Source organism: Mauremys reevesii, linkage group 26 (assembly GCF_016161935.1).
Source record: "Mauremys reevesii isolate NIE-2019 linkage group 26, ASM1616193v1, whole genome shotgun sequence".
Taxonomy (NCBI): domain Eukaryota; kingdom Metazoa; phylum Chordata; order Testudines; family Geoemydidae; genus Mauremys; species Mauremys reevesii.
In genome coordinates, this window is record NC_052648.1 from 11,173,988 (window position 1) to 11,200,199 (window position 26,212).

A 26,212-nucleotide genomic window follows, 5' to 3' on the forward strand; every position below is an offset into this window, starting at 1 on the left:
GTCGTCTCCCTGCGTCTCGGCTCCCCCCATCGGTTCAAGGGGGATCGTTGCCCTGCCTGGCGTGTGTTAAAGACTGCGGTGCTCCGATATTGGGGTAATGCGGGGGCCAGTTAAGCACCAGAGGTAGAACCTGTTATTGATTGGGCGTGTTATGAGATAGGGTACCGGACCGGGAGAGCTGTTATCGGTGTTATGGTAGCGCTTCGAGGCCCGGTTGTGCAGGGTGCCATACATCCAGGTAATAAGAGACAGTACCTGTCCCCAAGAGCTCACCCCCGAAATGGACGTGACGTACAGGGGAGGCAGAGAAGTGACTGGTCCAGGGCTGCACAGCAGAACCAGGACGAGAACCCAGACTCCTGTCTACATGGCCACCTGGATTCTAGCTCTGCCTCTGACACGCACCCAGGTGCCTCAGTTTCCCATTCTGAGATCCACCAATGAAAAACTCTGGGAAGTTGCTCAGGGTTGTGGTTTTACCCCTGGTTCGGCAGGGACCCGTGGCTAGATCATGCCAGCCGTGGCACAGGGGATACAGCCGGTGTGCTCGGAATGGGACAGGTCACCTCACCTCACCTGAACCCTCCCGGCGCACCACGTGGGTGGAGTGGCCTCTTCTTGCTAATCCGAGATCCGAGGAGTTTTTAATGCTGCTTGAGGGGACCTGCAGCCTCTGTCACCCATGTTCCTGTGCAAGAAGCCCCAACCTCGTGTGCAGCCTGCAAATAAGGAAGTGGGGAGAGTGTCACCACAGACAGCACATGAAGTGTGAATACCCCGCCGCCCCATTTTGCACAGCTTCCCGAGTATCTGGGCCGGGGGGGTGGGGGATCCAAGCATAAAGCATGCACCTAAACTACAGGGAGTTCGCTGCCGCAAATGAAGCAAGCTGGGGCTTGCGAAGGGTGGGGTGAATAGTTCATCCAATTAAGCATGGAAATAGCAGCCATGCAAACCCGGGGGGGGGGGATTGCTGCAGTTTATGAATTATGCATCCGACATGCACGAAGCAATGAAGCATGCACCCCGCTGCCCACGCTGCAGCATGGGGGCAGGTGGGGTGTCGTTGCAGCAGCCCGTGGAGCGCGCAGACCCCTTCCCTGTGCACCAGCCTCCTGCTCCTCCTTCCCCGGGGGCTTTGCAGGGAGCAGGACTCGGGAGGAGGCGTCACTTCCAGTGCGGGCTGCGCTGCTGTCACATCCGCCGCTGGCCGCTCGGAGCGAGGGGAGGAGACACTGGCTGCACCGGCCCAGGAGCCTGGAGCGTCCGGGAGCAGCGCGGCGCGCCGGGCCCAGCCTGGAGGGGCCCCCGGGGGGGATGCGGGAGGCCGCGCTCGGCTCAAGCGGCTCAGCGGGCCCGGGACCGGCTCCAGCGGGCAGCAGCGGCCCGGGTCGGAGTGGGGCCCGGTACCGGCTCGGATCCTGGATGCTCCCCGCTCCGGAGATTGCAGCGGATAAGGGACCGAGGTGCCCTGCCTAGGAGCCCCAGCCCGATCCCCGCAGCCCTCAGCCCGATCCCCGCAGCCCGATCCCCGCAGCCCCCGTCCCGCTGCAGCCCTCAGCCCGATCCCCGTCCCGCTGCAGCCCCAGCCCGATCCCCTGCAGCCCCCAGCCCGATCCCCGCAGCCCCCGTCCCCTGCAGCCCCCAGCCCGATCCCCTGCAGCCCCCAGCCCGATCCCCGCAGCCCCTGTCCCGCTGCAGCCCCCAGCCCGATCCCCGCAGCCCCGTCCCGCTGCAGCCCCCAGCCCGATCCCCGCAGCCCTGTCCGCTGCAGCCCCAGTCCATCTGGGAGCTGATTCAGTCTCCCTGTACCGCCTCCCGCAGCTGCGATCACCCCCCCCCAGTCCCATTAGCAGCTGATTTCCCCCCTCGCCCCTTCTTTCCCTCTGTCCCCCCCCCGTCCCCCCCCGGCTGCTGGTGTCTTCCTCCCTCGGCTCCTTCAGTATCTCCAGCTCCGAACTTGCCGTGCTCAGCAGAGCCCGAGGCGCCTGCAGGATGTGGGGGTGATTATCCCCGGTTTCTTGCGTGCTGGGGGCGGGGGTGCATTGGTCAGTGGGGGTGGGGAGGTCCCTTTCCCGGCATTGACTTCTGCAAGGGCAGGATCGCAGCCAGCTTGTGTAAATCCAAATGCTGTGTGTGTCCCCCCCCCCGCTCCCGCCCCCACTAAGTTTGGAGTTTGACCCTTGCGGGGGGGGGGGGAGGCTAGTTTTCTTTTCTTTTAAGCAGTCGTTTCCCTCCCGGTGGCTGGTCCCTTCTTCTGCCCCCAAAATACTGTTGTCAGGCCGGGTGCATGTGTGTCTGGGAACGGAGATAAGTGTGTGTCTGTAGCATAGATACTTACCTGTAATGGTGCTGTGTCTGTCTGCAGTACAGCTAAGTGTGTGTGTCTGGGGCAGATAAGTGTGTGTCTTACGCTGCACAAGTCTAGTACAGACAGGTGTGTGACTGTCTGTATCAGGGTTGGAAGGGACCTCAGGAGGTATCTAGTCCAACCCCCTGCTCAAAGCAGGACCAATCCCCAACTAAATCATCCCAGCCAAGGCTTTGTCAGGCTGTAGTATAGAAAACGGTGTGTGTGTAGTGTAGACGGGTGTGTATGTGTGTGTGTTTCTATCCTGCATGTGTCTATAGTACAGCGCGCAAGCGTGTGCCTGTCATACAGGTGATTGGGTGTGTGATCATGTATTCTGGTTTTGTCTCGTGCATGTGTCCGTGAAAAACAAGCGTACATTAGTGTTCGTGTGTGCATCTCCACAGTGTGTGCCTGTCATACATGGTGCGTGTGTGTACATGTGTCTGATAAAGCAGTGCATGTGTATCTTGCAGACGGCTCATGCGGCAGCACGTGTGTCTAATGGCACATGTATGTGGTGCGTCTGTCACGTCTGTGTGGCAGACACATGTCTAGTGTGGACAGGTGTGTTTCTCTATGTTGCATGTCTCTAATGTAGCATTTATATAATGGGAGGGGAGGATCTGTTCTGCTAAGTAGCTGCACAATGAAATGGAAGGAAGTGAGCCGCTGAGCCTGGGACCTATTTGGGGGAGGGCATGGGGGGAGGGGCTGAATAGATGATTTTCCATCTCCCTCCTGCCCCCCCCCCCCGTCAGCTTATGTTGGGAGGCAGGGGGGAAGTCACATCAGAGGCCCAATCCTGCTTTTGCCTACATAGGCCTAAATCCCGAGGAACTCCATTGTCTTCAGCACAGCTACTCAGGATTTACACGGGGGTGAGATCAGAACTTGGCCCCTAATGTAAAACAAGTCCCAAATTGGGGGTGTGTGTGCAGTAATCCAGTTATTCTGGGAGTGGGGGGATCCAGTTATTTGGGATAGAAATATTTCCATATAAGCCTTCTATTTCACGGGCCTCTTTCCCTCCACCCTTTCCTCTTCTTTCCCCGCCTGCGGAAGCAGCTGGAGTAGAATTCCTCGGGGTCTGGGCTAGTGTAACATTCCTCAGTCGGGAGGCTCTGCCCAAACTTGCAGAAACCACTTTGGTGTGTGTGTTACGTTCTGTCTCCTGGTTGTGAGCGTGTGCAGCAGAATTGCTGCCCATGTGTGGGGCGTTGTGTAATTTCTGGAGTGGATGTGGTGCCATGCTACTATGGGGATGATGGTAGCACCCGCAACATGCTAGCCCCATGTCCCGTCACCTGGGCTTTGCGGGAGGGGGCCGGGAACCAGATTGCAGAATCAGGGCCATGGTGGGCATTGCGTATTGTGTTGTGTGGGGGGTTTGAGGCGCAGGAGGTGTGCCGTGTGTGTTGGTGATCAGCGTGCGTTGGTCAGAGTGTGGCTTCGATAGGTGAGTGGTATGGGCTGCATGTGGTTTTTGTCAGTATGAGTGTATGTGTGGTTTTCGGTGTGTTGTGTGGCTGTGCTGTGTGTGGGTTTTGGTGGCGGGTCTATGTTGGGTGGGTGAATTATGTGTGAGCAGAAGATGGCGTGGGGGTATTTTTTTGTGGTTTTCAGTGTGGGTATGTGGGTTTTGGTGACCAATATGTGTTCTGTGGGCGTACTGTGTGTATTTTACGGGAGGGCTGTGTAATATGTGATTTTTGGGAGGAGGGTGTTGTGTGAGTATGTGTTGTGTTTTGTGGGGTTTGGAGTGAGGGTGGTATATTTTTTTTTCTATTGTGTATTTTCCAGCAAGCGGGTTGTATTGTGTAGGTATAAAACGTGTTTTTGGTGAGGTGATGGGTGTTATGTGTTTTTCAGTGAAGAGGGTGTGTTATGTGTGATTTTCTGGGGAGTGGTGTGTATTGTTTGGTTGTGTTTTGTGTGTTTTCTGGGGAGGGGTGTGTATTGTGCAGTTGTGCTGTGTGTTTTTCTGAGGAGGGGTGTGTATTGTTTGGTTGTGTTTTGTGTGTTTTTCTGGGGAGGGGTGTGTATTGTGCGGTTGTGTTTTGTGTGTTTTCTGGAGAGGGGTGTGTATTGTTTGGTTGTGTTTGGTGTGTTTTATGGGGAGGGGTGTGTATTGTGCAGTTGTGCTGTGTGTTGTGCGGTTGTGTGCTGTGTAGCTTTCAGAGCGTGGGCTGGGGTGCTGTTTTTTTCCATCTTGCACTATATGTCGTTTCTCATGAACCCCGTATCCATCCCCTCCGCTCCTAGGGCGTTGCCGACAGGTGTGGACGGACAGAGGGTGCCCGACCCGACCTCGACCGGCGCCGCGGTGCGCAGGACATGCCTGGCCCGTTGGTTCTGACGGCCGCCGTGCCGAAGGGAGGCTAAGGAGACGGGTTGTTACCAGGCCGGATCTGCTGATTTAAAAAAAACAAACCTTTTAATTTTGTTCGTTAATTTGAAAAATAAACTGAGCTCCGCGCTTGGTGCCGCCGCCATGAACGGACTGTCGGTGAGTGAGCTGTGCTGCCTCTTCTGCTGCCCGCCCTGCCCCAGCCGGATAGCGGCCAAGCTGGCCTTCCTCCCCCCGGAGCCTACTTACGCCGTCGTCCCCGAGCCGGAGCCCGTAGGCAGCACCAGCTCCCTGAGAGGAGGCACCGCGGGCCGATGGAAGCTGCATTTGACGGACCGGGCGGATTTCCAGTACGCCCAGCGGGAGCTGGACACCATCGAGGTGTTTCTAACCAAGAGTGGCCGGGGGAACCGGGTCGGCTGCATGTATATCCGGTGTGTGCCCGGCGCCAGGTGAGTGGCAGGCTGCGGACGGGGCTGGGAGCTGAGCCCTCTTTGCAGAGCAGGGCACGACCGCAGGTGTGGCTTGCTGCTGGGGGTAGGCTTCCCGACTCAGCTGGACCAGGGGTCCCGCAGATCCTCTGTCTGGAACACCTTGTGCCAACGCAGCTCCGACATGGCGCCACTTCCTGACCTGCAGCGACCCGGTGCCAAGTCTGGCCCCTTCCCAAGCGAGATGCCCAGTCACAGAGATTTGGAGATGCCCCGGCGAATGCTCACTGGGGGTTGGCTGTCAAAACCTGTTTTGCTCATAACTTGAAGTGGGGATGGAGTTAAACAAAAAGATCGAAGGAGAGGGAGGTAGGAAAAAGCACAGAGCTTGGGGCACGGATCCTGTTTTCCGTTTCCAGCCCTGCCGCTGACCCGGACTCCTGGGTTCCGTCCCCAGCCTTGCTGCAGACCCGGACTCCTGGGTTCCATTTTCAGCCCTGCTGCTGACCTTGAGCAAGTTGCTTCCCCTGCTCTGTGACTCAGTTTCCCCCATCTGTAGAATAAGGGAAATGGCGCTATACCGGGGGGGGAGGGGGAGGGCGGGGGTTGTGCTGCCTACTTAGCTGATTGTTGTGAAGTGCTGTAAGATCTGCCAGTGGATGCTGCTGGCGCAGGGCAGAGGATTATTGAATAATAATGGTGAGGCTCAATCAGGCGAGTGGGTGAGTTGTGCTGCGCCGGGGGTGTCCAGGCTGCCTGGGGGGGCCCTGCCCCTTTGCCGGAGACATTCACAGCTCGTATGGGGGCCCTGGGGGCCAATTCCAGGCTCCCAAGGATGGCTTGCAAGGCGAGGCCTTGTTGCCCACCTCTGATTGGCCGCTTTTCCCTCACCTGAGCGTAGGGGCCTGGCCCCCGGCTCGCTGGCCCCTTGGTTCAGGGGGCCGAGCTGGGGGCAGGGAGGGGCGCAGCGAGCGGTAGCTTGATTTATGGACTGTGGACCAGCGCTGGGTCCTTTCTCTGTCCCCGCCCCCACCCGAACTTCAGCCCCACTCCCCTGCCCCACTTAGCGGGCTGGGCTCATTAGTCTCGTTAGCTGAGTCCGGGGTTTCTAGGCCCCGACTCTCACCTGGAGCCCCAGCCGCTCTCCTGAGCTCGGAGTCCCAGTGGAATTGCATCCCCTCCCCCCAGCCCTCTGTGCCCCTCATGCCATGATTTGCGAGCCCCATATGCCCAGCCTCCCCGGTCTCACCCTGCTGCCACAGATCAGCCCATGAGCTGCTCGGGTTTCCAGGGTCCTCCCAGAAGTGCGTGTCCCCAATCCAGCAGTCACGTCTCCCTCCCTCCCACGGTGCCCCACTGCCTTCGGTGTGCTTGGCTCGGGCCTTGAGAAACCAAAGCAGGGCCCCTCGGAGGCGCTGAGCTGGGATCAGAGCCGTGGTGCGACGGGCGTTGAGAAGACCCTTTCTGCCGGCAGCGGGGAGCATATAAGGAGGCCAATGAGCCCCACAGAATGTCGGTGTCAATTAACCCCTTCCCTTCCCTCACCAGGCCCACCCACCTTTCCCTAGCCCTGGCGAAGGGCTGGGGCTGCCTTCTCCTCAGGGCGGGCGTCTGCTCAGTACCTCTCCATCCGCTGGGTATGCGGGGCTGGGTCTCAGCCCAGAGGTTGGTTGGTGTCCACAATGGAAGAGCCCCCCTTGGACGCCCTTGCCGACCGTGCAGCAGTCAGGCCAGGTGCGATCCCAGTGCCGGCCCTTCCCAAGTCAGGCCAGGCCCATGGCTGGCGTGGGCTGTGGATGTACTGCGCAGAGGGGCCGTTGCTCTCCAGCGTCGCTGACTGCACGCTCCGTGTTTGCTCCAGCCAATGCTTCCCAACCCGTTCTGTCTCGGGGTCCCGCCCCCACTAAGTCAGGATTCCCCTCCCACCTAGCAATATGGGGCAGGCAGGGGTGATGTGACAACTCACCATCTCCAGGTGCCCAGCCTGAGACGGCTGGGGAGTGCTAGGCGCCCAGGACCCCAGCTGGTGTCATTGGACTCCGCAGCTGCTCACCATCTCTGAATACAACACCCGTGGGCTGATGTCCTGGCCCTGCAGAAGTGCGAGTTTTGCCATTGACTTCAGTCGATCCGGGGTTTAGATTCATAGAGTTTAAAGCCAGAAGGGGACCATTAGAACATCTTGTCTGACCTCATGTGTATCACAGGCCAGAGAATTGCACCCAGTATTGAGCCAAATCACTTGTGTTTGGCTAAAGCAGTGGTTTTCAACCTGGGGTCTGCGGGCCCCTGGAGTTCTGCAGACTATAGGGGTCTGCACGTCCAGTCGAAACACTTTAGGGGCCTGCAACTGAAAAAAAGTTGAAAACCCCTGGGCTAAAGTATCTTGCAGAAGGGCATTGGGTCTAGATTTGAAGACATCCAGAGGTGATGTCCACCTGGTAGCTTGCTCCAGTGGTTGATCACTAGGCTTCCCTAGGTGTTTTAAGTTGTGATAATAGAAGCCAACAGAATCAGGGGCTGCTTTGGCAAATTTGGGTCTAAAATGTTAGAGATTTTATTTTGTAAATAGGAAAAACAAACAAAAAAACAAAGACAAGGGATTTAAAGTCACAAATATGATTTTATATCTATATAATAGATATATTTTTTCCTACATTGCCCCTTCTGTTTGATTTGGGATCATAGATTCAAGGCCAGTTGGGACCACTATGGATCATCTAGTCTGACCTCGTGCATAACGAGCTGCCCCAAAATAATCCCTAGAGCAGATCTTGTTAAAAAAACATCCAATCTTGGTTTGAAAACTCTCAGTGATGGAGAATCCACCATGACTCTTGGTAAATTGTTCCAATTGTTAATTACACTCACCGTTAAAAATGTGCCACTTATTTCCAGTCGGAATGTGTCTAGCTTCAACTTCCAGCCATTGGATCGTGTTGGACCTTTCTCTGTAGATTGAAGAGCCCGTTATTATATATTTGTTCCCTGTGAATAACATCTTAACACGTAGAGACCTAAGTCTTTGCTGTCAACCTGCCTTGCAGGGCAGAATAATCCCAAGATTACTTAACTTACCTTCTACATGCCCAGGCTAGCAACTATTTGTCATGGGCAAGTGAAATATCACTAGTTTCCCATCTGCCCCCCATGATTCTGTGCTATTTAGGTTCTGATTCCTTACCCATCACCGTGGTATCTGAGCGCCTTTCTCCGGAGTGTGTTTATTCTGTGTATTACACAGGAGCCTCTAGCGGCACCGTTGTGCTCGGTGCAGTTGATTTTGTGCCTGAGCCGGTACATTTTGCTAGCCTGCGTGGGGCTGAAATTGTGCCAGTCTCATCCGAGGCTCCGTGCTGCCCCCTGTAGGCTGGAGTGGGACTTGCCTGGCCCACTCCTAAACCTCTATCATTTGTGGCGGCACCCGGCAGTGACAGCTGGGGAAGGGCAGACAAGGGAGCAGCACCGAGGCCGTCTCATGTTGTATGTGCCCTGCCCTGGAGGCTGCTGTTCATCCTGCCTGTGGTTAGGGCTTGCAGGGACATGGCTGAGTTTGGGAGCCAGCAGCTGCTGCGTAAGCTCTCTGCACAGCCGGGAGCTGCGCAGCTGCCTTTGGAATTCCTGTGTCACTGCCTTTGTTCCTGACGGCTGACGTGCGGCGTGATGCCCGTTGCCTGGGCCACCTTGGGCACTGGGTCTCTCAAACTGGGTCGCTCTTTGGATCGGAGACCTCCAGAGGTCAGTGACTCAGCAGGGGGCACCCCCCCCCCCCTTGGAGGCAGTGCTGCCTCACGCTGTGTGGGTGGAAATGGGTCTTTCTGTCCATGTTAGACCTGGCTCCTGGTCCTGGTTGAATCCTTGCTTAGGTAGTTACCTTCTTCTGAAGCGAATCCTCCCTGCAGGGTATTCCACACTTCCTGTCCTAAATGATTGCACAGCGTGCCAGTGCAGGGTTAAACAGCTGCCGTGTTCCCACTCCAGAGGTGGGTGCCTCTTAGTGGTGGGTGAAAAGGTCCCAATTGGCGTACAGTTCCTGCTTGTAATTAAACTTAATGAAAGGGCATTTGTGAAGGGCTTTGACAGCGTTAACAGCATGAGACTAAGGCCACGTCTACGCCACTGTAGCATTGTAGTGTAGATGTTTCCTAAAGCAATGGAAGTTAACCCAGCTCTCTGAGCGGCAGTAGATAGGTTGATGGAAAAATTCTTCCTCAAGTAGTGTCCCTGTGGCTGCTCCGCTTCAGGTGCCTCTTGAGCCCTTGGTCGGAGACTTTTCCGCTAGCAGTGTCCATTTAGGCCACGCGTGCACCCTGTGCCTCCTCCTGCCGAACACCGAGGCCACATAGGGACGAGCGGGTGAACCGCCCTCAGTTCCTTCTCCAGCACCTTGGCCTGAGACAGAGCCCTAGTGTCCTCTTGGGTCTCTCCTCGGCCCCAAGGGTGTTCTCCGAGGGCCTGGCGGCAGTGGCTGCTGATCCTCGACAGGAGGCAATCCTGGATTATCTGCGGGATTTAAAGAAATTGAGGTTATCACTTAACTCCGTTAAGGTCCATTTGGCTGCAATATCAGCCTTTCATCCAGATATAGAGGGATTTTCCATATTAGCTCTTCCTGTATCTAGATTTTTTATGGGTTTGGGGAATCTCTATCCCCAGACTAGAGACCCGACCCCAAACTGGGACTTCAATCTGGTACTCAGTTACTGTGTGAAACATTTGAACTTATGGCAACCTGTTCTCTACTCCATTTATCTATGAAGAGAGCCTTTTTAGGAGCCATCACAATGCCCATAGGGTTGAGGAGATTGTCATCTTGATGGCGGATCTCCCCTTTACAAGAATACGGTTTCTTTACTCCCAGGCCCTAAATTCTTACCTAAGGTTCTCTCAGAGTTCCTCCCCTACCAATCTATTCATATGTCATTGGTTTTCCAAGAGCCATAGACCTCTGTAGGAGTTCTGTTTTCATACCCTGGATGTTTGAAGAGCACTGGCCTTCTACTTGGATGGGACCAAGTGATTTCAAAGGTCCCCCAGGCCGTTCATCTCCTCCACGGATATATCCAAGGGATCTGCGATTGCTGCTCAGAGACTGTCAAAGTGGATAGCTGGATGTACTGTCACTTGTTAGGAGATCGCAAGCGTTCGTCATCCTCAAAGGGTGACAGGACATTCTACCAAGTCACAAGAAACATCCACAGCATTGCTTAAGAACCTCCGATGTCTGAGTTATGTAGGGCTACCACGGGGGCTTCAGTACATGCATTTTCGAAGCACTACGCCTTGATGCAGGCCATCAGATCCGATGGGGCTCAGGGTACAGAAGTACAATTTTCAGTTCTGGACTCAGTTCTGAAGCTCCCTCCTGCCTGTGGGGAAATCGCTCAGAAGTCCCCTGAAGTGGAGCACCCATAGGGACACTACTTGAAGAAGAGATTACTCACCTTGTGCAGTGACTACAGTTCTTTGAGATGTGATATTGGCATAGAAAGTACGCTTATTACGTTTGCAGACGATACCAAACTGGGAGGGATTGCAACTGCTTTGGAGGACAGGGTCATAATTCAAAATGATCTGGACAAACCGGAGAAATGGTCTGAGGTAAACAGGATGAAGTTTAATAAAGACAAATGCAAAGTGTTCCACTTAGGAGGGAACAATCAGTTTCACACACACAGAATGGGAAGAGACTGTCTAGGAAGGAGTACGGCAGAAAGGGATCTAGGGGTTATAGTGGACCATAAGCTACATATGAGTCAACAGGTTGATGCTGTTGCAAAAAAGCAAACGTGATTCTGGGATGCATTAACAGGTGTGTTGTGAGCAAGACACGAGAAGTCATTCTTCCGCTCTACTCTGCACTGGTTAGGCCTCAACTGGAATATTGTGTCCAGTTCTGGGCACCACATTTCAAGAAAGATGTGGAGAAATTGGAGAGGGTCCAGAGAAGAGCAACAAGAATGATGAAAGGTCTAGAGAACATGACCTAGGAAGGAAGGCTGAAAGAACTGGGTTTGTTTAGTTTGGAAAAGAGAAGACTGAGAGGGGACATTATAGCAGTTTTCAGGTATCTAAAAGGGTGTCATAAGGAGGACGGGGAAAACTTGTCCACCTTAGCCTCTAAGGATAGGACAAGAAGCAATGGGCTTAAACTGCAGCAAGGGCGGTTTAGGTTGGACATTAGGAAAAAGTTCCTAACTGTCAGGGTGGTTAAACACCTGGAATAAATTGCCTAGGGAGGTTGTGGAATCTCCATCTCTGAAGATATTTAAGAGTAGGTTAGATAAATGTCTATCCAGGATGGTCTAGACAGTATTTGGTCCTGCCATGAGGGCAGGGGACTGGACTCGATGACCTCTCGAGGTCCCTTGCAGCCCTACAATCTGTGAATCTGTGTGTGTCCCTATGGGTGCTCCCCTACTTGTTCTCCTTCCCCTCTGCTTCAGACGGTTCTCTGTGGAGACGTTTGAGTGGAAAAGGCACGGAGGGCGGTTTGCCAACGTACCCCTGTATAGCTTCAGTGTCCAGCAGGAGGCGATGAAGGGTGCATGCGTGGGCCGAACGGGCATTGCTATCGGAAGATCTCCCATCAAGGGCACGAGAAGCGCCTGCACATCTGCAAGCACCCCTACGGACACACATCCTGAAGAACTGCAGTTACAGCTCAAGGGGAGTAACTACTTCTTCAGTTGCCTATGCTGGGGGTTAGGTTGGCTTAACTACAGCACAAGAGCCTGAACTTCCCCCGCCCCCCCAAGTGATGTGACTAGGTCGATCTAAATTGTAAGCGTACAGCAGGGTCAGCAGAGAATGCCGGATGATACTAGAGAGGTTTTCTCAGCCTGAGTTTGGAAAGCCCATTACACAAGTAAGGTATATAGAGTATCCAAATGAGTGCTAATAAAGCCGACACCCCGTTCCCCACCATCATGCAACCTGTGTATACCATGCGTCACAGGAGAAACTACAGCAGAACCTCCGAGTTCCAAACCTCTCAGGAAGGGGGGTTGTTCGTAACTCTGAAATGTTTGTAATTGAACAAAACGTTACGGTTGTTCTTTCAAACGTTTACAGCTGACCATTGACTTAATACAGCTTTGAAACTTTACTATGCAGAAGAAAAATGCTGCGTTCCCTTTATTTTTTTAGTCGTTTATGTTTAACATGGTACTGTACTGTATTTGCTTTTTTTTTTGGTCTCTTCTGCTGCCTGATCGCGTACTTCCTGTTCCAAATGAGGCGTGTGGTTGGCTGGTCTGTTCGTAACTCTGAGGTTCTACTGTATGCTAGAAATGGATTTAGACATTTTAATGGGACGTATTTTTTGGTATCCCTCCACCTGTAAATTCCGGCGCCTGAGGCCTGCTCTGCACACACAAACTACAGTGATTTTAGCTAAACTAGATTCTGAATTTGGTAACAAACCAAATTAAGCTTTTCCCAAGAGGAGGCCCTCTTGAACATGATTTAAGAGTGTCCACACCAGAGGGCTGTTTGATCTAAATTGATTTAGAAACCGATTGACTTAAATCAGCCCAGTTACTGTGTGTCTAGATTAAAAGCCCTTTGCTACCGTGACCAAGATTTTTAAAAACCGCTCAGCTTCCCATTTAGGCTTTAGGACCTGACTTTAAATGCTGTGTCCTGTCCTCCCCCGTTCCCCCCTGAATCTTGGTCCTTGTGTCTTACTGCAGCACGGCTCAGAAAGGGCCAGTCACCCCACATACACACCCACATCCCCTCACACCCAAAAATAACCTCACATAGTTTGTCTGTGCATAAGCATTTTGTGGCTTTCACATGCACGATCTTAGGCCCTTCTGAAGCGAGAAGTGAGAGCTGTGTTTTCAAGTAGTATAAAACACCTGCTGAAGCAACATTGCCTAGTGGGTAGAGCGCTGTATTGGGCCTCAGGGGACCTGGGTGTTCCTGGCTCTGCCACTGATCGGTGGATGACCTTGGGCAAGTCCCCGCCCCTCCCACGGTTTGTCTGCCTCCTTTGTTTAGGTTGCAAGTTTTTTGGCCCAGGGGCTGTTTCTTACTATGTGTCTGTGCAGTGCCTAGTACGATAGAACCCTGATGGAGCTCCTGTAGTACAACTCATCAATAGTAGCAGCTGTCAGACCTTAAACTTAAACTGGCGTAGGCCCAAGTTTACCCATCACGGCCATCTGGCCAGGGTAAATTGGGTACAGCAGTGGAATAATTTTTGGGATGGCTGCTCCAGCGGAATGAATAAACTTCGGGGCAGGTTGGTTAATAATCCCTAGTTTGTACGTAGCACTTTCCATCAGGTGCTCTCAAAGCGCTTTACAAAGGAGGTCAGTGTCATTCTTCCCATTTTACAGATGGGGAAACTGAGGCACAGAGAGGGGAAAGTGACTTGCCCAAGGACTCCTGTCAGGCCAAGTGGCAAAGCTGGGAGTTGAACTCAGGGCTTGATCCAGAGTGCAGGTGAGGAGGGCAAAGGGCAGCGATATGAGTGTAGTGTATGTGGGGTGATGTGTATCTGTGTTGGCCTGATTGGCCAGGGTCTGCAGGGCCGTGGCGGCGAGCTGGAGCCTGCCCCTTGGCACCTGACTTTGGCCGTGGGAAAGTCAAGGGTTTTCCCTTCCGCCCAGCAGAAGATGCTGCCCACAGCTATCGTTGAGAGGAGCAGGAGGCACCTGGAGCACAACTGAATTCGGCTGGGCCAGCCTAAGCTGCCGGCATGGGGTGGGTGCGGAACCAACCCAGGTGATAGGGAGTGAGGCCTGGACCAGGGCAGGGGGCATGGGTGAGAGAGCCTGGAATCCAGGGGTCCCCCAGCCGGACCACACCAAGGTTCAGCCAGATCACACCAAGGGTCACCCAGCCAGACCATACCAAGGTTCAGCCAGACCAGCCAGATCACACCAAGGGTCACCCAGCCGGACAGTACCAAGGTTCAGCCAGATCACACCAAGGGTCACCCAGCCGGATTGTACCAAGGGTCAGCTGTACCTTACCAAGGTCAGCCAGACGGTACCAAGGGTCAGCCAGACCAGACAGATCACACCAAGGGTCAGCCAGAGCAGCTGGACCATACCAAGAGAGCAGCTGGGGGAGGGGAAGGGGGACAGAATTGAAGAGCTGAGCAAAGCAGAAATGGGAGGTTTTCGCGTAGTTGGTCAGGGTTGGCAAAGAGGAACTGGCTGCCCACGAGCAGGATTTCTGCCTCCAAACGTGCCAGTCGAACCAGGAGTGCCATAAAGAGCTGATCTAAGCACAGACCTGCCCCCATTTTTTTTTGCAGGCTCCTGGGTTTAGCGCACCGATAGGCCAGGCCGGGATTGCAGGGGATTTCTTTGCCCCTAAGCCGACCAAGTGTGTTAGCACCTGGTCCGGCTGCAGATGCTGCCGGCCAAGCCTCTCTGCCTTGTCAATTTTGGCGGCCTCATAGACGCCGGCCCCGTCTGGTTGCCAGGTGCTCAGTCTCTGATCTTCTCTCTGGCTGCTGGGATCCAAGGAACGTGTGGCTCCCTGCCCCTCCCTTCCCCTGGGCTGTGCACTGCTCAGGAGCTGATTTTCCCTGGTGCATTTTGAAGATCTGCTCTCCCGTCAGAGTAAGGCCGAGTCACGTCCCCCGTGCTCACTCTGAGCAGCATTCGCACTTTGATGCTCACAACACGCCGAAAGGGGAGGAGTGTCCCCCATCTTACAAAGACACTGAAAGGTCCCCACACCCCGCAGCACCACACTCCTAAGCACGGAACTGAGGTTACCTCTGCCTCAGTGGAAAGAGAGACAAGGTGGGCAAGGTAATGCTTCTTATTGGACCAACTTTGTTGGTGAGAGAGACGAGCTTTCCAGCCACACAGGGCTCTTCAGGTTTGGGAAAGGTCCTCCCAGCAAAATGGAAGGTGGAACAGTTTGATTAGCATGTATTGTAAGTAAGGGGCCATTCAAGTCAGAGTTGTCCGTTAACACCTCCGCACAGTCATAAGACAAAAAGTGGGGGATAGTGGGTTACAGATTGTTGTAATAGCCATATATCCAGTGGTCTCTGCAGTTTGTGATTTTTAGTGTCTAGCAAAGTTATGCATTTAAGCTCCCAGGCTCGTCTTTTGAAAGCGTTGTGCAGGTTTCCTTTGAGGACGAGGACTGACAGGTCAGGTATAGAGTGATGGCTTTGTGAAAAGTGTCCACCCACAGAGTGATAGGGTGTGTTTGGCTTTTATCATTTCCCTGTGTGAGTTCGTTCGAGAGCGTAGTGATTGTTTGGTTTCACCCACACAGCTGTTGTTGTGGCATTTAGTGTGCTGGATGAGGCACACCACATGCTGTGGCAGGCATGTGTAGGACCCGTGGATCTGGAAAAGTGTGTTGGGCTGGGGGGTGTTGATCACTGTAGTGGTGAAGATCTCTCTGCAGGTTTTGCATCTGTTGTTCTGGCAGGGTCTGGGGCTCCTTTGCGTTGGTGTGGGGAGCTTGCATCTGATGGTCATCTTGGAGAGGTTAAGGGTTGAAGGCCAGAAATGGGGGTTCAGGAATTATTTCTTTCAGGGTGGGGTCCCCACTGAGTATGGGTTATAGTTGTTTGATGACACCCCATATGGATTCCAGTGTGGGATGGTAGGTGAAAACTAGAGGTGTGCAATTGGAGGGGGCTTATTTCTGGCCTGAAGCAGGTTCTCTTGGGGTTTTTGGGTGGCCCGTTCCGTGATGCAATCTACTTCTCTGCTGGCGTGTCCTAGTTTGATGAAGGCGGGTTCAAATGTGGTAAGGTGTGTATCCCGGACTTTCCCCTTCGAGCATCTTCTGTGGTGTCTGAGTGCCTGGCTGCAGAGAACAGATTTCTTGGCGTGTTTGGGGTGGTTACTGGATCTGTGAAGGTAGGTGGGGAGATCCTGGGGTGGCTTGTATGTGGTTGTCTGTAGGGTTCCATTCTGGAAGCTGATCCTGGTGTCCAGGAAGTTGACGCTAATGTGGGAGTGTTCCAGTAAAAGCTGTTTCCTCCTCCCCCACCTCGTCTCTCTGGTATCCTGGGACCCACACGGCCACAACTACACTGCAAACAACTGGTGGGAAGCGTCACCCACTCCCCTCCCTCTAATGTGGTGCTTCGTAGCCCACCCCATGGCGTCCGCCCAGTGTGAACTCAGAGGGGAGAGCGCCACCTAGTGACTGGTCACCGCTTCCTTCAGAGCCCACCCCAGGCGTGTCTTGCACTGGCGCTAGAGGCTGCCCCCCAGGGCAGTGACAACGGGGCGGGGAAGGGGGCAGCGTCTGCTTGGGAGACGTCGCTATTCGTTTCAATGGAAGGTCGTTGCTCTCTCTGGGCACTGGGTGGGCCCAGCCCCCTGGGCTCACGGGGTCTGCGCCGTCTGGGGTGTGCAGCCGCCGGCCTCCTGCCCCTCCCACTAGAAGTATGCAAGGGGTGGGGGGCCTAGGAGAACATCAGTTAGACTGAGCGGGGGATTGGGGAGGGGGCTGGTGATGGGGAGGGGTTGGGGTCCATTCTGCTGGACTTACCTTTCCATCTCCCACCTCCTCCCATCCTGTTCTCCTCTGGAATGACATTGGCACCGGGCCTCCCCTGCACCCTGGGCTCATTCCCCCGCCCCCCCCCCCCCGGCTCCTCCGTGCCCCCTGATCTCCCCTGCATCCTCTTCCCTCCCCAAACTCCCCTCCCCCATGCCCCCTCCTGCGGCTCCCCCTGCCCTTGGCTAGCCAGGTGCTCCAAGTGGCTCCCCAGCCCTGTGCTGGGTCCCCGGGGCGGCAGGACAGTTGGCGGGAGACTGCGGTGTCCAGCAGTGTCCCGGGGCCTCTGGCCGCCCCTCCCTGTGTGTTAACCCACAGCTCTGCCCCGGCAGGTTCACGGTGCTCTTCTCCCATGGCAACGCCGTGGACCTGGGCCAGATGAGCAGCTTCTACATCGGCCTGGGCACTCGCATCAATTGCAACATCTTCTCCTACGACTACTCGGGCTACGGCGTGAGCACGGGGAAGCCCTCGGAGAAGAATCTCTACGCCGACATCGACGCGGCCTGGCAGGCCCTGAGAACGAGGTGAGCTCCCCCCGGGGCCGGCTAGTCTCCCCAGTGGCCCCACAGGCCCAAGGCTGCTGGGGATGGGGGAGTAATGGGAAATGGATACAGGAAGATCTGGCCTTCCCGGAGTCCTGCTCAGGCAGTCAGTGCCTGGGGACCCCAGGCCTGGCATAACGGGCTACGGGTCGGGATTGAGGGGCATCGGCAGAACTGGGGGGGATCCCAGGCCTGGCATAACGGGCTACGGGTCGGGATTGAGGGGCATCGGCAGAGCTGGGGGGATCCCAGGGCTGGCATAGCATGGGAGCTGTGGGTCAGGTTTGAGGGGCATGAGCGGAGCTCAGGGCCAGGAGCACGTGGGACGGGGAGGGCTGCAGGTTAGGGTTGAGAGAGGCACCATGGCCCAGTGGATAGGCCTTGGGAGAGCCGAGTCCCACTCTGTGACTTTGGGCATGTCTCCCCTCCGTGCCTCAGTTTCCCCCTATGTAAAACAGGGAGAACGATACCGACCTGCCTCGTAGGAGATGCGACGAGGGGTTTTGTTTATTGTGCGTCAAGTTTTTTGAGAGCCTCAGAAGGAAGGTCACGTGCTAGAGCAGAGCCAGGGGTTATTTAGGATCTGGACAACTATCACCTGGTGGGAGGGATTTTTCTCCTTTGGGGCAGCTGTAGGGTGAGATTTCTGGGGCTTCCAGCCGTGTGCGCAGTATCGGAGGGCAGCTTTCCCTGCGGTCGCAAAGCCCCTCTGCGGGGAGCCAGGGAGCACAGACGTGTCACTGATATAAAGGGGATGATGGGAGGGAACCCACCACACACCTTTGGGAGCCTGGAAAAAGGTTCAGGTTTCAAAGCCTGAGAGTTGGGCTAAAAACGGGGGAGTATTTTGAGGGGCATGGGCAGATTTCTCAGCTATCTACAGAGGAGAGACAGCCTTGTGGCTTAAACCTCCGAGAGCTAGGACTCCTGGGTTCTCTTTCTGTCTCTGCCACCGACTCAGTGGATCATGTCACTTCTGCCGTGCGGTGCTTCAGTTTCCCCATGTGTTCAACGGGGAGGACCCAGGCTTGGGTGGATGGATGTGCATGGGGAACCGTGTTCCAGGTGAAGGGAGGCACCCAGGGACTCCTGACTCCCAGCTCTGGAGCGCTCCGCTGGGATGAACTGTCCAGTGTTGCTGGGAAATCTCATGGTTTTTATGGAGTTCCACCAGTTCCATCCTCTCACTCTGCAACGTGAAACTGTCGGGGGATCTGGCAAAGCAACGCTGGCTGCAGCATGCGGCCGCCACCTGGCTCTGCCCCTCCACCAGCAAGGAGCCCCGTCCCCCAGGCCTCTAGGTCAGCCTGGATCCACACCAGCATGAAAGGCAAGTGGCTGAGGCGGAGGCCAGACAATGCAGGGTGAGGAGAGCTCTCCTAATCCCAGCAGCCCCCGACCCAGGCTCCAGGGGGGTTTGTTGGATGCTCAACCTGGGAGTGCATGTGTGATGCTCCGTTTCCGTACCCCAGCCACAGCTGGTACGAGGAGAGCTGGGGAAATGTTCCCACTGAAACTTTTTTCAGCAAAAGAGGCAGATTCGGGTTGACCAAAACATTTTGCGACTTCACCTTGAGTTCGGCAAATTGTTTTGGTCAGAAAAAAAAAGTCTAAATCCCCCTCCCCCTCTCCCAAATCCGAACAAGCAGCAATGTTTTATTATGACGTTTTTGAAACCGAATCTCCTCGTTTTACGATTTGAGGACGCGTTTTAATTGTACTTAAAAACCAAAAAAAACTGGGGCGGGGGAGGGGATGGAGGATGACGAAGCTCAACATCAAAAAGTCTTGACTGATTATTTTGACTCTGCGAGTTGCTGAAGACATGGGAATGGTTTGGGTTTGGGGCGACCCGCAGCGATTTTTTCCCAGTGTTTTCCAGCTAGCCAGCGACCCCCAAACTCCATTTCTCTCCCAGCCCTAGATCTGAGTCTGTTCCAGCCCCAGCTGGGAGCTTCGGTCAGGCGGTAGCCGCCCTGGCACGCTTTTAGCTCTGGAAGTCCCCGGTTTGCCCCCCGGTGCGTTGGCCGAGATGGCAGCTGTCGCACCCAGAGGTGGCCACGGGGACATCCAGGACATGCTCGCCAGGGCAGCCCGGGGGAGGCCCAGCTGGCATAGAAGGCAGCAGTGTGGTGGCTCCGCGTTTCAGGTGGCTGGGAACCCGTCCCTCCCGATGAGATACAGACAGCCCAGCTCGAGGTCACTGCAGAGAGGGCCAGGAAAGCCCCGTGGCCTGCGCTGTGGAAAACAGGAAAGCTCGCTGGGCGCGACAGCCGCTCGGAAGGGGCTCGCAGGGGAGGCCGCTGGTGGGGTGGGGGCAGGGCTGAGCTAATGCACGGGGCGGCGGGGGTGGGCAGGCTACGGGGGAAGCGTAGGGACGGAGCCTTCCCCTTGGGGTGGCCAGTGTGACTGTGGTCCAGGGCTGGTGGGTCCCAGTAGGGTGACCAGATGTCCCGATTTTATAGGGACAGTCCTGATCTTTGGGTCTTTTTCTTATATAGGCTCCTATTACGCCCCACCCCATCACCCTAGTCCCAGCTCAGCTTCCAGGGGGCAGGGCCAGTGGCCATGGTGGCTTTAACTGGCCTCAGCGAGGAGGCCAAGGGCTGCCCGGGCCCCAGAGGCTGAACCCCTCCTTCCTGGGCAGGGTGTGGTCAGGGACAGGGGCAGCATCAGGCATGGGGAAAGCTCACCCCCCAAGCAGCCAGGGCTGCGGCTGGAAGGACAGTGCGAGTGGTGCTCAGCTGGTGAGGGCAGGGCACCTCCTGTGTCTCCCCAGCGCCTCCTGCAGGCGGTTTAAGAGCAGGCTCTGGAGGGCGTTCCCGCCCCGCTCCCAGTGCAGGCTGGCAGCTCACCATGGGAGCGCGTGGGGAGCAGGGGCAGGAGGGCGGGGATAGGTGGCAGAAGGAAGCATCCTGGAGAACCAGCCGTGATACATGAGCCCTACTGTCTCGGCGCGAAGGGACGGGCCCGGATGCTTTCTCCTGCCACGCACCGATCAGTGCCAAGGGGGGCTCCGTGGATTGGATGCTGGGGGCTGGCGGGAGTGAGGCTGGGAGTCTCAGCGGCTGCTCTGGAAGGTGCCCAGCAAGGGGCTGTGGGGAGGTTTGTGCCCCTTTTGATACGGTAGGACGAGGGCCTGGAAGGTTTGGTTTGGGGGCTGGCGGGGGCGGCAGGGCTGGTTTGGCTGGAGGACTCCTGGGGTGACTCTGAGATGTGCAGCGGGAGCGTTGAACTGGATGGGCAGAATTGCTGAATCTGCGTTCCAGGGAGTGTTTCTCCTACAGGAAATAAGGCGATAAGGGAAGTGGTGGAAACAGCCTGAGTAGAAGTCCCGTGAGCAGAACTCCCCTGGGCACGGGCTGCCCGTGGCTAACCCTGTTGACTCTGCTGTTGCTCAGTGTCTAACCGGGGCCAGGACGCCTGAGTTCCCAGTGTGACAAACCACACAAGGAACCAAATAAAGCTTCAGAGGATGCCACGCTCCCCTCCCCCCATGCAGGTTCCCGTTATTGGGAGTTGTACTAGAGCCCAGCTAAACCTGGGCCCATTGTCCCGGGTGCTGCACAGACGCGGAGTGAGATAGTCCCAGCCCCAGAGCGCTCACAGCCTAGCTAGACAACGGGCAGGAAGGGAAACTGAGGCACACCACGTCACAGCCCCAGGCCCTGTCATCCGGGCAGTCACAGGCAGGGGCCGGCGTCTCTGCAGAGGGGGAAGCAGGAGGGAGAGGCCGGAGGCCGCGATTTAGATGGTGGCGCTAGACAGTCCCAGCCCGCCCGGCAGCTCTGCTCTGGGGTGACTCATCCCCCGGCGCCACGGGGAGCCTTCCGGTTCGGGTGAAGGCAGGACGTGGGCTGGGCTCCGTTCAAAGAGAGAAGCCACAGAGTGAGGCTGGGCACTCGGCAACAGGAGCCAGCTTCCCTCTCCGGGTTCCAGCTCAGCCCCAGGGCAGAAATGACTGGGAGCCTCCTGGCACACAGCACGTTAGCAGGTTGGTCTGTGGCCCAGTCAAGGCTCCCAGCCCTGAGTGGGGGCTCACTGGCCAGTCCCTCGGTACCAGTATCCCTCTCCAGAGCAGGCTGCACTGGCACCGAGAAAACCAACTGGCAAGTCAGTTGTATTTCACCCAGAGGGAAGGCTCCAAACTCGGGGGGAAGACCAAGCCCCCTGTGCTGACCGGGCCTCAGGGATCCAACCGGAGAGGTGTGTCCTGGAGCAGAGGACAGCGGGGGAGGTCGTTTGCCCGGTTGTTGCCCAGGCTGCGGGTAAACAGAAGCCTCTATCCCCACGGCTGCCAATGTGGCATCTTTCCCCAGCACCGAACGCCCCGGGGAAATGAACACTGGAGCCGCTGACGTTGCTAATTGCTCAGCGTCTGCCTGGGTCCCGCGTGCGGCCCTGCCTCTGCCCTCGGCGCTGTGCAGAAGTAGGTCGCAGCCAGGCAGGTAACCGGTCCTCGCCCTACAGGGCTCGTAATCCAGAGCATCCCTGCGGCCTGGAGCAGGCCAGGGGGCTGGCGGGTTGCTGCAGCCGTCTGCTGGGGCGAGGGCTGGGAGCCTGGCGTTGGCTAGCGGGGAGGCTGAGCTGGGCAGTTCCAGCTGCAGAGCTGGCCCCCTGCCCGGGCTTGCTCAATGCCTGGCTTAAATTGATCCTGGGTGGGACACGGAGCCCCCCACACCTGGCGGCTCGTCCCAGCCATCCATGGCCCCTGCCTCTCCTGCACCCAGCAGTCCCTCTGCTGGCTCCTGCCCAGGGCCCTCCCTGCCTTGCTGCTGCCTCTGCTCCGGCTCCCAACACTTCCCCCCACCCTCCTGCCCTCAGCATCTCCCTGGGCCCATGCCCCCAGCTGGAGCAGCCATCCCCTCCTCTGCCCATTTCCCGCTCCGTCTCCCCCAGCTTTCCCTGCCCTGCATCAGCCCCACAGGCCTGCACGGGCAAAGGGTGTGTACGGGACTCAGTCACGTTCACTGTGGGGAATGAGCCAGGGCCCAGGGCAGCCCAGCCCCAAGGATCTTAGCGTGCCCAGGACTGAGTGGGGGGCGCCTCAGGCTGGTCTGATTGAATCGGGGGGCGGAGGGGGGGGGGAGCCAGCTACCTGTGGAAGGGGCGGGGCCCGAAACCCAGAGGGAATAAACCAGTCACCATGGCATCTCTGCGGTGCCTGCGTGTATGTTGGCCCGGTGATGGGTGTTTGTTTCAGTTGATAGTGTTGCGGGGAGAGGCTAGCAGAAGGGGGGCCCTGCCCTTCGTGCCCTGAGCTCCGTGGCAGTGGCCAGGAGGAGGGGGATCAGGCCCGAGGGCGGGGGGGCTGTGTGTTGGGGGCTGGCCCCCTTCCCCCTCTCGCCAGGAGGCAGATCAGTGCCGCGAGCCTGAGTGCAGGGTTCAGCTCCCTGCTGCGGCTCTCGGGGGGAGCCCAGAGCCCCCCCAGCAACACCTCCTTGGGAAGGATGGAAACAGGCTGCTGCGTGGCTGGGAGTCCTGGGTACACGGCTATGAGAGCATGGCAGGGGGGGGTCACTCAGTCTCTGTGGTTGGGGGTGGTTAACCTGCCATTTGCCCAGGTGGCCTGCAGGGAGACGGCCAGCTCGGGCTGCCCTTTGCATTGCCCTGTACTGGGGTCCCCGATGGGCAGGGGGAATCCCGCCACCTAGCGTCCTCTGCCCAGGGACCCTCACTCTCAGGGAGTCATAGGAGCTGGGCCTATGGGACCTTCTCCTGGCCCAGGCGAGACAGTTCCTTGTTCGCCATCAGCCTGTGGTGTTGGGATCTCCCTTCGGGGCTGCAGGGAGAATGTCTCCCCCAGCTGGACAGCGCCTGGGAATTAACCCCCCGGATTCCCTTCCTGCCCAGGTACGGGATCAGCCCGGAGAACATCATCCTGTACGGGCAGAGCATCGGCACGGTGCCCACCGTGGACCTGGCCTCCCGCTACGAGTGTGCCGCCGTGGTGCTCCACTCGCCCCTCACCTCGGGCATGAGGGTCGCCTTCCCCGACACTAAGAAGACGTACTGCTTCGACGCCTTCCCCAAGTGAGTGCTTCCCCCAGCTGGGGAGCTCAGCTCGGGCTGCCAGGGGACGATGGCCCAGTGGCCCTTGGAGGGGTGTGGGGCAGCACAAGGGATTGTGGGTCAAAGGTGAGGCTTGGGACTGCTTTCTGTGTGGCTGCCTTGGAAGGACACCTGATTATCCCCTGGGAGGGGCCCGTCTCCGCAGGGGTAGGTCCGTAGATCCCAGATGGCAGGGTGCAGACAACCTGTTAAAGTGCCTGGGTCTGAAAATTAGTGCCCCTCTGGCTGCCAGCCGCCCCTCTGGAAATCCAGACACCCCTGGAAGGGGGCGGGGAGGCACCGGTTTAATCCCATCCTCCCCCATTCTCATGCTGCTGCCACAGCCAGCCTGGGGACCGAAGGCAGATTCTCCTCCAGAAGTGGCCACGGGTCCCCCCAAACAGTGAGATCCCGGGGTGCCTGCACCGCGCTGCTTTGTACCCACAGCACCCCACAGCCTGGGGCCCTCGACCCACCTTGCAGACATTAGTTGCCCAAGTGGGCGTGGGAGGTTTTTCCTGCTTCGTGCAGCATCAGCAGAATGGGTTGTTATGTTCTGTGTAATCACAGTGACAGCCGTGGCCTGGTTTGTACGTCTATACTGCAGTCAAACACTGGCCCTGGTCCGCTGATTCAGGTGGGGGGTCTATAAAATTGCGGAGTAGATGTTCGGGCTGGAGGCTGAGCTCTGAGACCCCGCAAAGGGGAGAGGGTCCCAGCGCTCCAGCCGGAGCCGGAATATCTACTGCAATTTGATGGCCCTGCGAGCCCAAGTCAGCTGACCCGAGCCAGCCACGGGTGTTCTATAGCCGTGTACACGTACGGTCAGTTACAGGCAACGTCGATCACAGACTCATGGAAGTGTCGGTCTAGAGCCAGGACTAAGTAAACCTAGACAGGTTCTTAAAACCCTGCAGGAACAGGGATGTACCGAAAGGAAAATCCCTGGGGACTGTGCCAAGAGAGGTGGTGGATCCTCCATCACTTGGAATCTCTAACTGGCGATCAGTCGGCTCTTTCTAAAGGATGCGCTCAGGCTCCCCGAGTTCTGAGCCCATTGCTAGAAGCACTGGGGGAAATCCTCTGGCCCGTGCGTGCAGGAGGTCAGAGCAGATGACCACACCAGTCTCTCCTGGCTGTGGAATCTAGGAGCTGACAGCGCTGGCTTGGAGAAGCCCCCTGTTTTCCCGTGTAGTCAGAGCATGGCAGAGCCAGAGTCCCTGGGGTTCGTCTTCGCTGCAGAAGAGGTGCGTTCTGAACTCAGGTCAGCGAACCAGGTGAAACCAGTCGTGAGGGGGTGGCAGCTTCGCTTTGGACTGGGCTGAGCAGATGCAGATGGAGCCCGGGCTGGATCTTGAGCTGCCAGCCTGAGCTGCCATGTGCTGTTTCAACCCGAGTTCAGACCTCGCCTCTTTGGCAGTGAAGACGTACCCTGATGGCCAATCCTTGTGGAGCCCCTGCCCCCGGTTTCCTGGCACTCCTAGCAAGCCCATTATTGTGGGCTAACACTGGTCTGTGGGGTGTTAGAGGATACACAGCCCCTGTTGTGAGGGGTTTGCAGTCTAGCTGAGAACTGGGAGGGGAACGGGAGGGGGGTTTGCTGTGAGTCCTTACCATAATTCCTCAGGCCCTCCACCCCCAACAAATTGTGCACCGGGCTATGAGCTAGTAGGTTGCTTCCCCTATTCCACCCCAGAGGTGGCTGCATTTCAGTGATGGGGTCTGGGCTGCAGCCTGTTCTGGGGCGCCCCTGGTGGCAGGAGGTGCTTGATGCAGGGCAGCGTTTGCTCAGGGGGTTGTTTGCTTCTCTCCTCCCTGCAGCATCGAGAAGGTGTCCAAGATCACTTCGCCCGTCCTCATCATCCACGGCACCGAAGATGAGGTCATCGACTTCTCGCACGGCCTGGCGCTGTACGAGCGCTGCCCCAAGGCCGTGGAGCCGCTGTGGGTGGAGGGGGCAGGCCACAATGACATTGAACTGTACAGCCAGTACCTCGAGCGCCTGCGGAAGTTCATCTCCCAGGAGCTGGCCAGCCAACGCAACTGAGCCCCAGCCGCCCCCCAGACTCTGACCCAGAGGAGGGATCAGGCCATGCTGCCCCCATGGAGGTGTAACAAACTTGGGCGGCCCCAGCTCCAGCCCACACTGAGGTTGGCGAGCTGGTGGGACGTGGCCAGTCCTCAAATGTACGTTGTGTTTCCAGGCACGGTGCTCCCGGCTCGGCCCACCCTCCGCCTCCCAGCCAGACACTACAGACGGGACATGCTGGGTGGATCCCATTTCAACCTGGGCAACCCCAGCTAGAGGAGTCCCCATGCAGTGGGGAAAAGACCGGCTCCACCTTCCCGACTCCTGCTCCGAGTGCTGAGGCCACTTTCGATCCGTCTCCGGAGCTTGCCGTGGGTTCTGTCCCCGCATCCCACTGCAAACAGCTCGGGAGCCATCTTAGTCCTTTTCCCATCATGCAGCTGTTCGGACATTAGCAATGAGATGGCTTGGAGTCCTGGCCTGGCCGCAGATTTGAGGGGGTTAATTATCCCTGCAGAGCCGTATGCCTTTTCCTGTCTGGGATCTGATCCCTGCATGATACACCCCCCACGCCCTTCATCTGCCTTACCCAATCCAGTAGCATCAGAATGGAGGAGCAGGGCTCTCTGGCCCTGAGCAAAGCTGCTCTTGGATCGAACACCAGTGAGAACCAGGAGGACAGGGACTGAGGGGACCGAGTGGCGTTTGATCTCCCTGCGGGGAAGGAATGGCCCTGCCGTGTAGCCCCAGCTCTCTGAAAGGGGTCGGGCAAGCGTGGCTAGGAGACGTGCGCTGTCCCCGATCTCCGGCGTCCGGCCTGTTTTCTCTTTCCGCAAGACTCCCCTGTATTTGGGGCACCCCCTTTCTCTACTCCAAATATCTCCAGACAGATCCCTCGCGTCACACTGGAAGCAGGGAAAAGAAGAATAAAGATTTAAGATGTAAAATTTTACA

At 56.9% G+C, this 26,212-nt stretch overlaps 1 protein-coding gene across 3 annotated transcripts; it reads left to right on the forward strand.

The window, feature by feature from the left end:
- Window positions 1-1,158: 1,158 nt before the first annotated feature.
- ABHD17A (abhydrolase domain containing 17A, depalmitoylase) lies at window positions 1,159-26,212 on the forward strand. 3 transcript variants are annotated; one of them, XM_039516028.1, is made up of 5 exons: window positions 1,336-1,466; window positions 4,616-5,152; window positions 16,966-17,160; window positions 23,032-23,211; window positions 25,051-26,210. In XM_039516028.1, exons 2-5 carry the CDS (start codon window positions 4,845-4,847, stop codon window positions 25,274-25,276), a joined length of 909 nt encoding a protein of 302 aa, XP_039371962.1. In that variant the 5' UTR covers window positions 1,336-1,466; window positions 4,616-4,844; the 3' UTR covers window positions 25,277-26,210. The 3 variants fall into 3 exon arrangements, with proteins under 3 accessions (XP_039371963.1, XP_039371962.1, XP_039371961.1); XM_039516027.1 differs by lacking the exon at window positions 1,336-1,466 and adding an exon at window positions 1,875-2,003; XM_039516029.1 differs by lacking the exon at window positions 4,616-5,152 and having other exon boundaries at window positions 1,159-1,466; window positions 25,051-26,212.

What these genes read in the sequence shown, in the direction of transcription:
- ABHD17A (XM_039516028.1), top strand. Translation starts at nt 4,845, where the DNA reads ATGAACGGACTGTCGGTGAGTGAGCTGTGCTGCCTCTTCTGCTGCCCG. An exon ending in CGGTGTGTGCCCGGCGCCAG is followed by an intron (nt 5,153 to 16,965) that starts GTGAGTGGCAGG and finishes CTGCCCCGGCAG; the next exon opens with GTTCACGGTGCTCTTCTCCC. An exon ending in TGCTTCGACGCCTTCCCCAA is followed by an intron (nt 23,212 to 25,050) that starts GTGAGTGCTTCC and finishes TCCTCCCTGCAG; the next exon opens with CATCGAGAAGGTGTCCAAGA.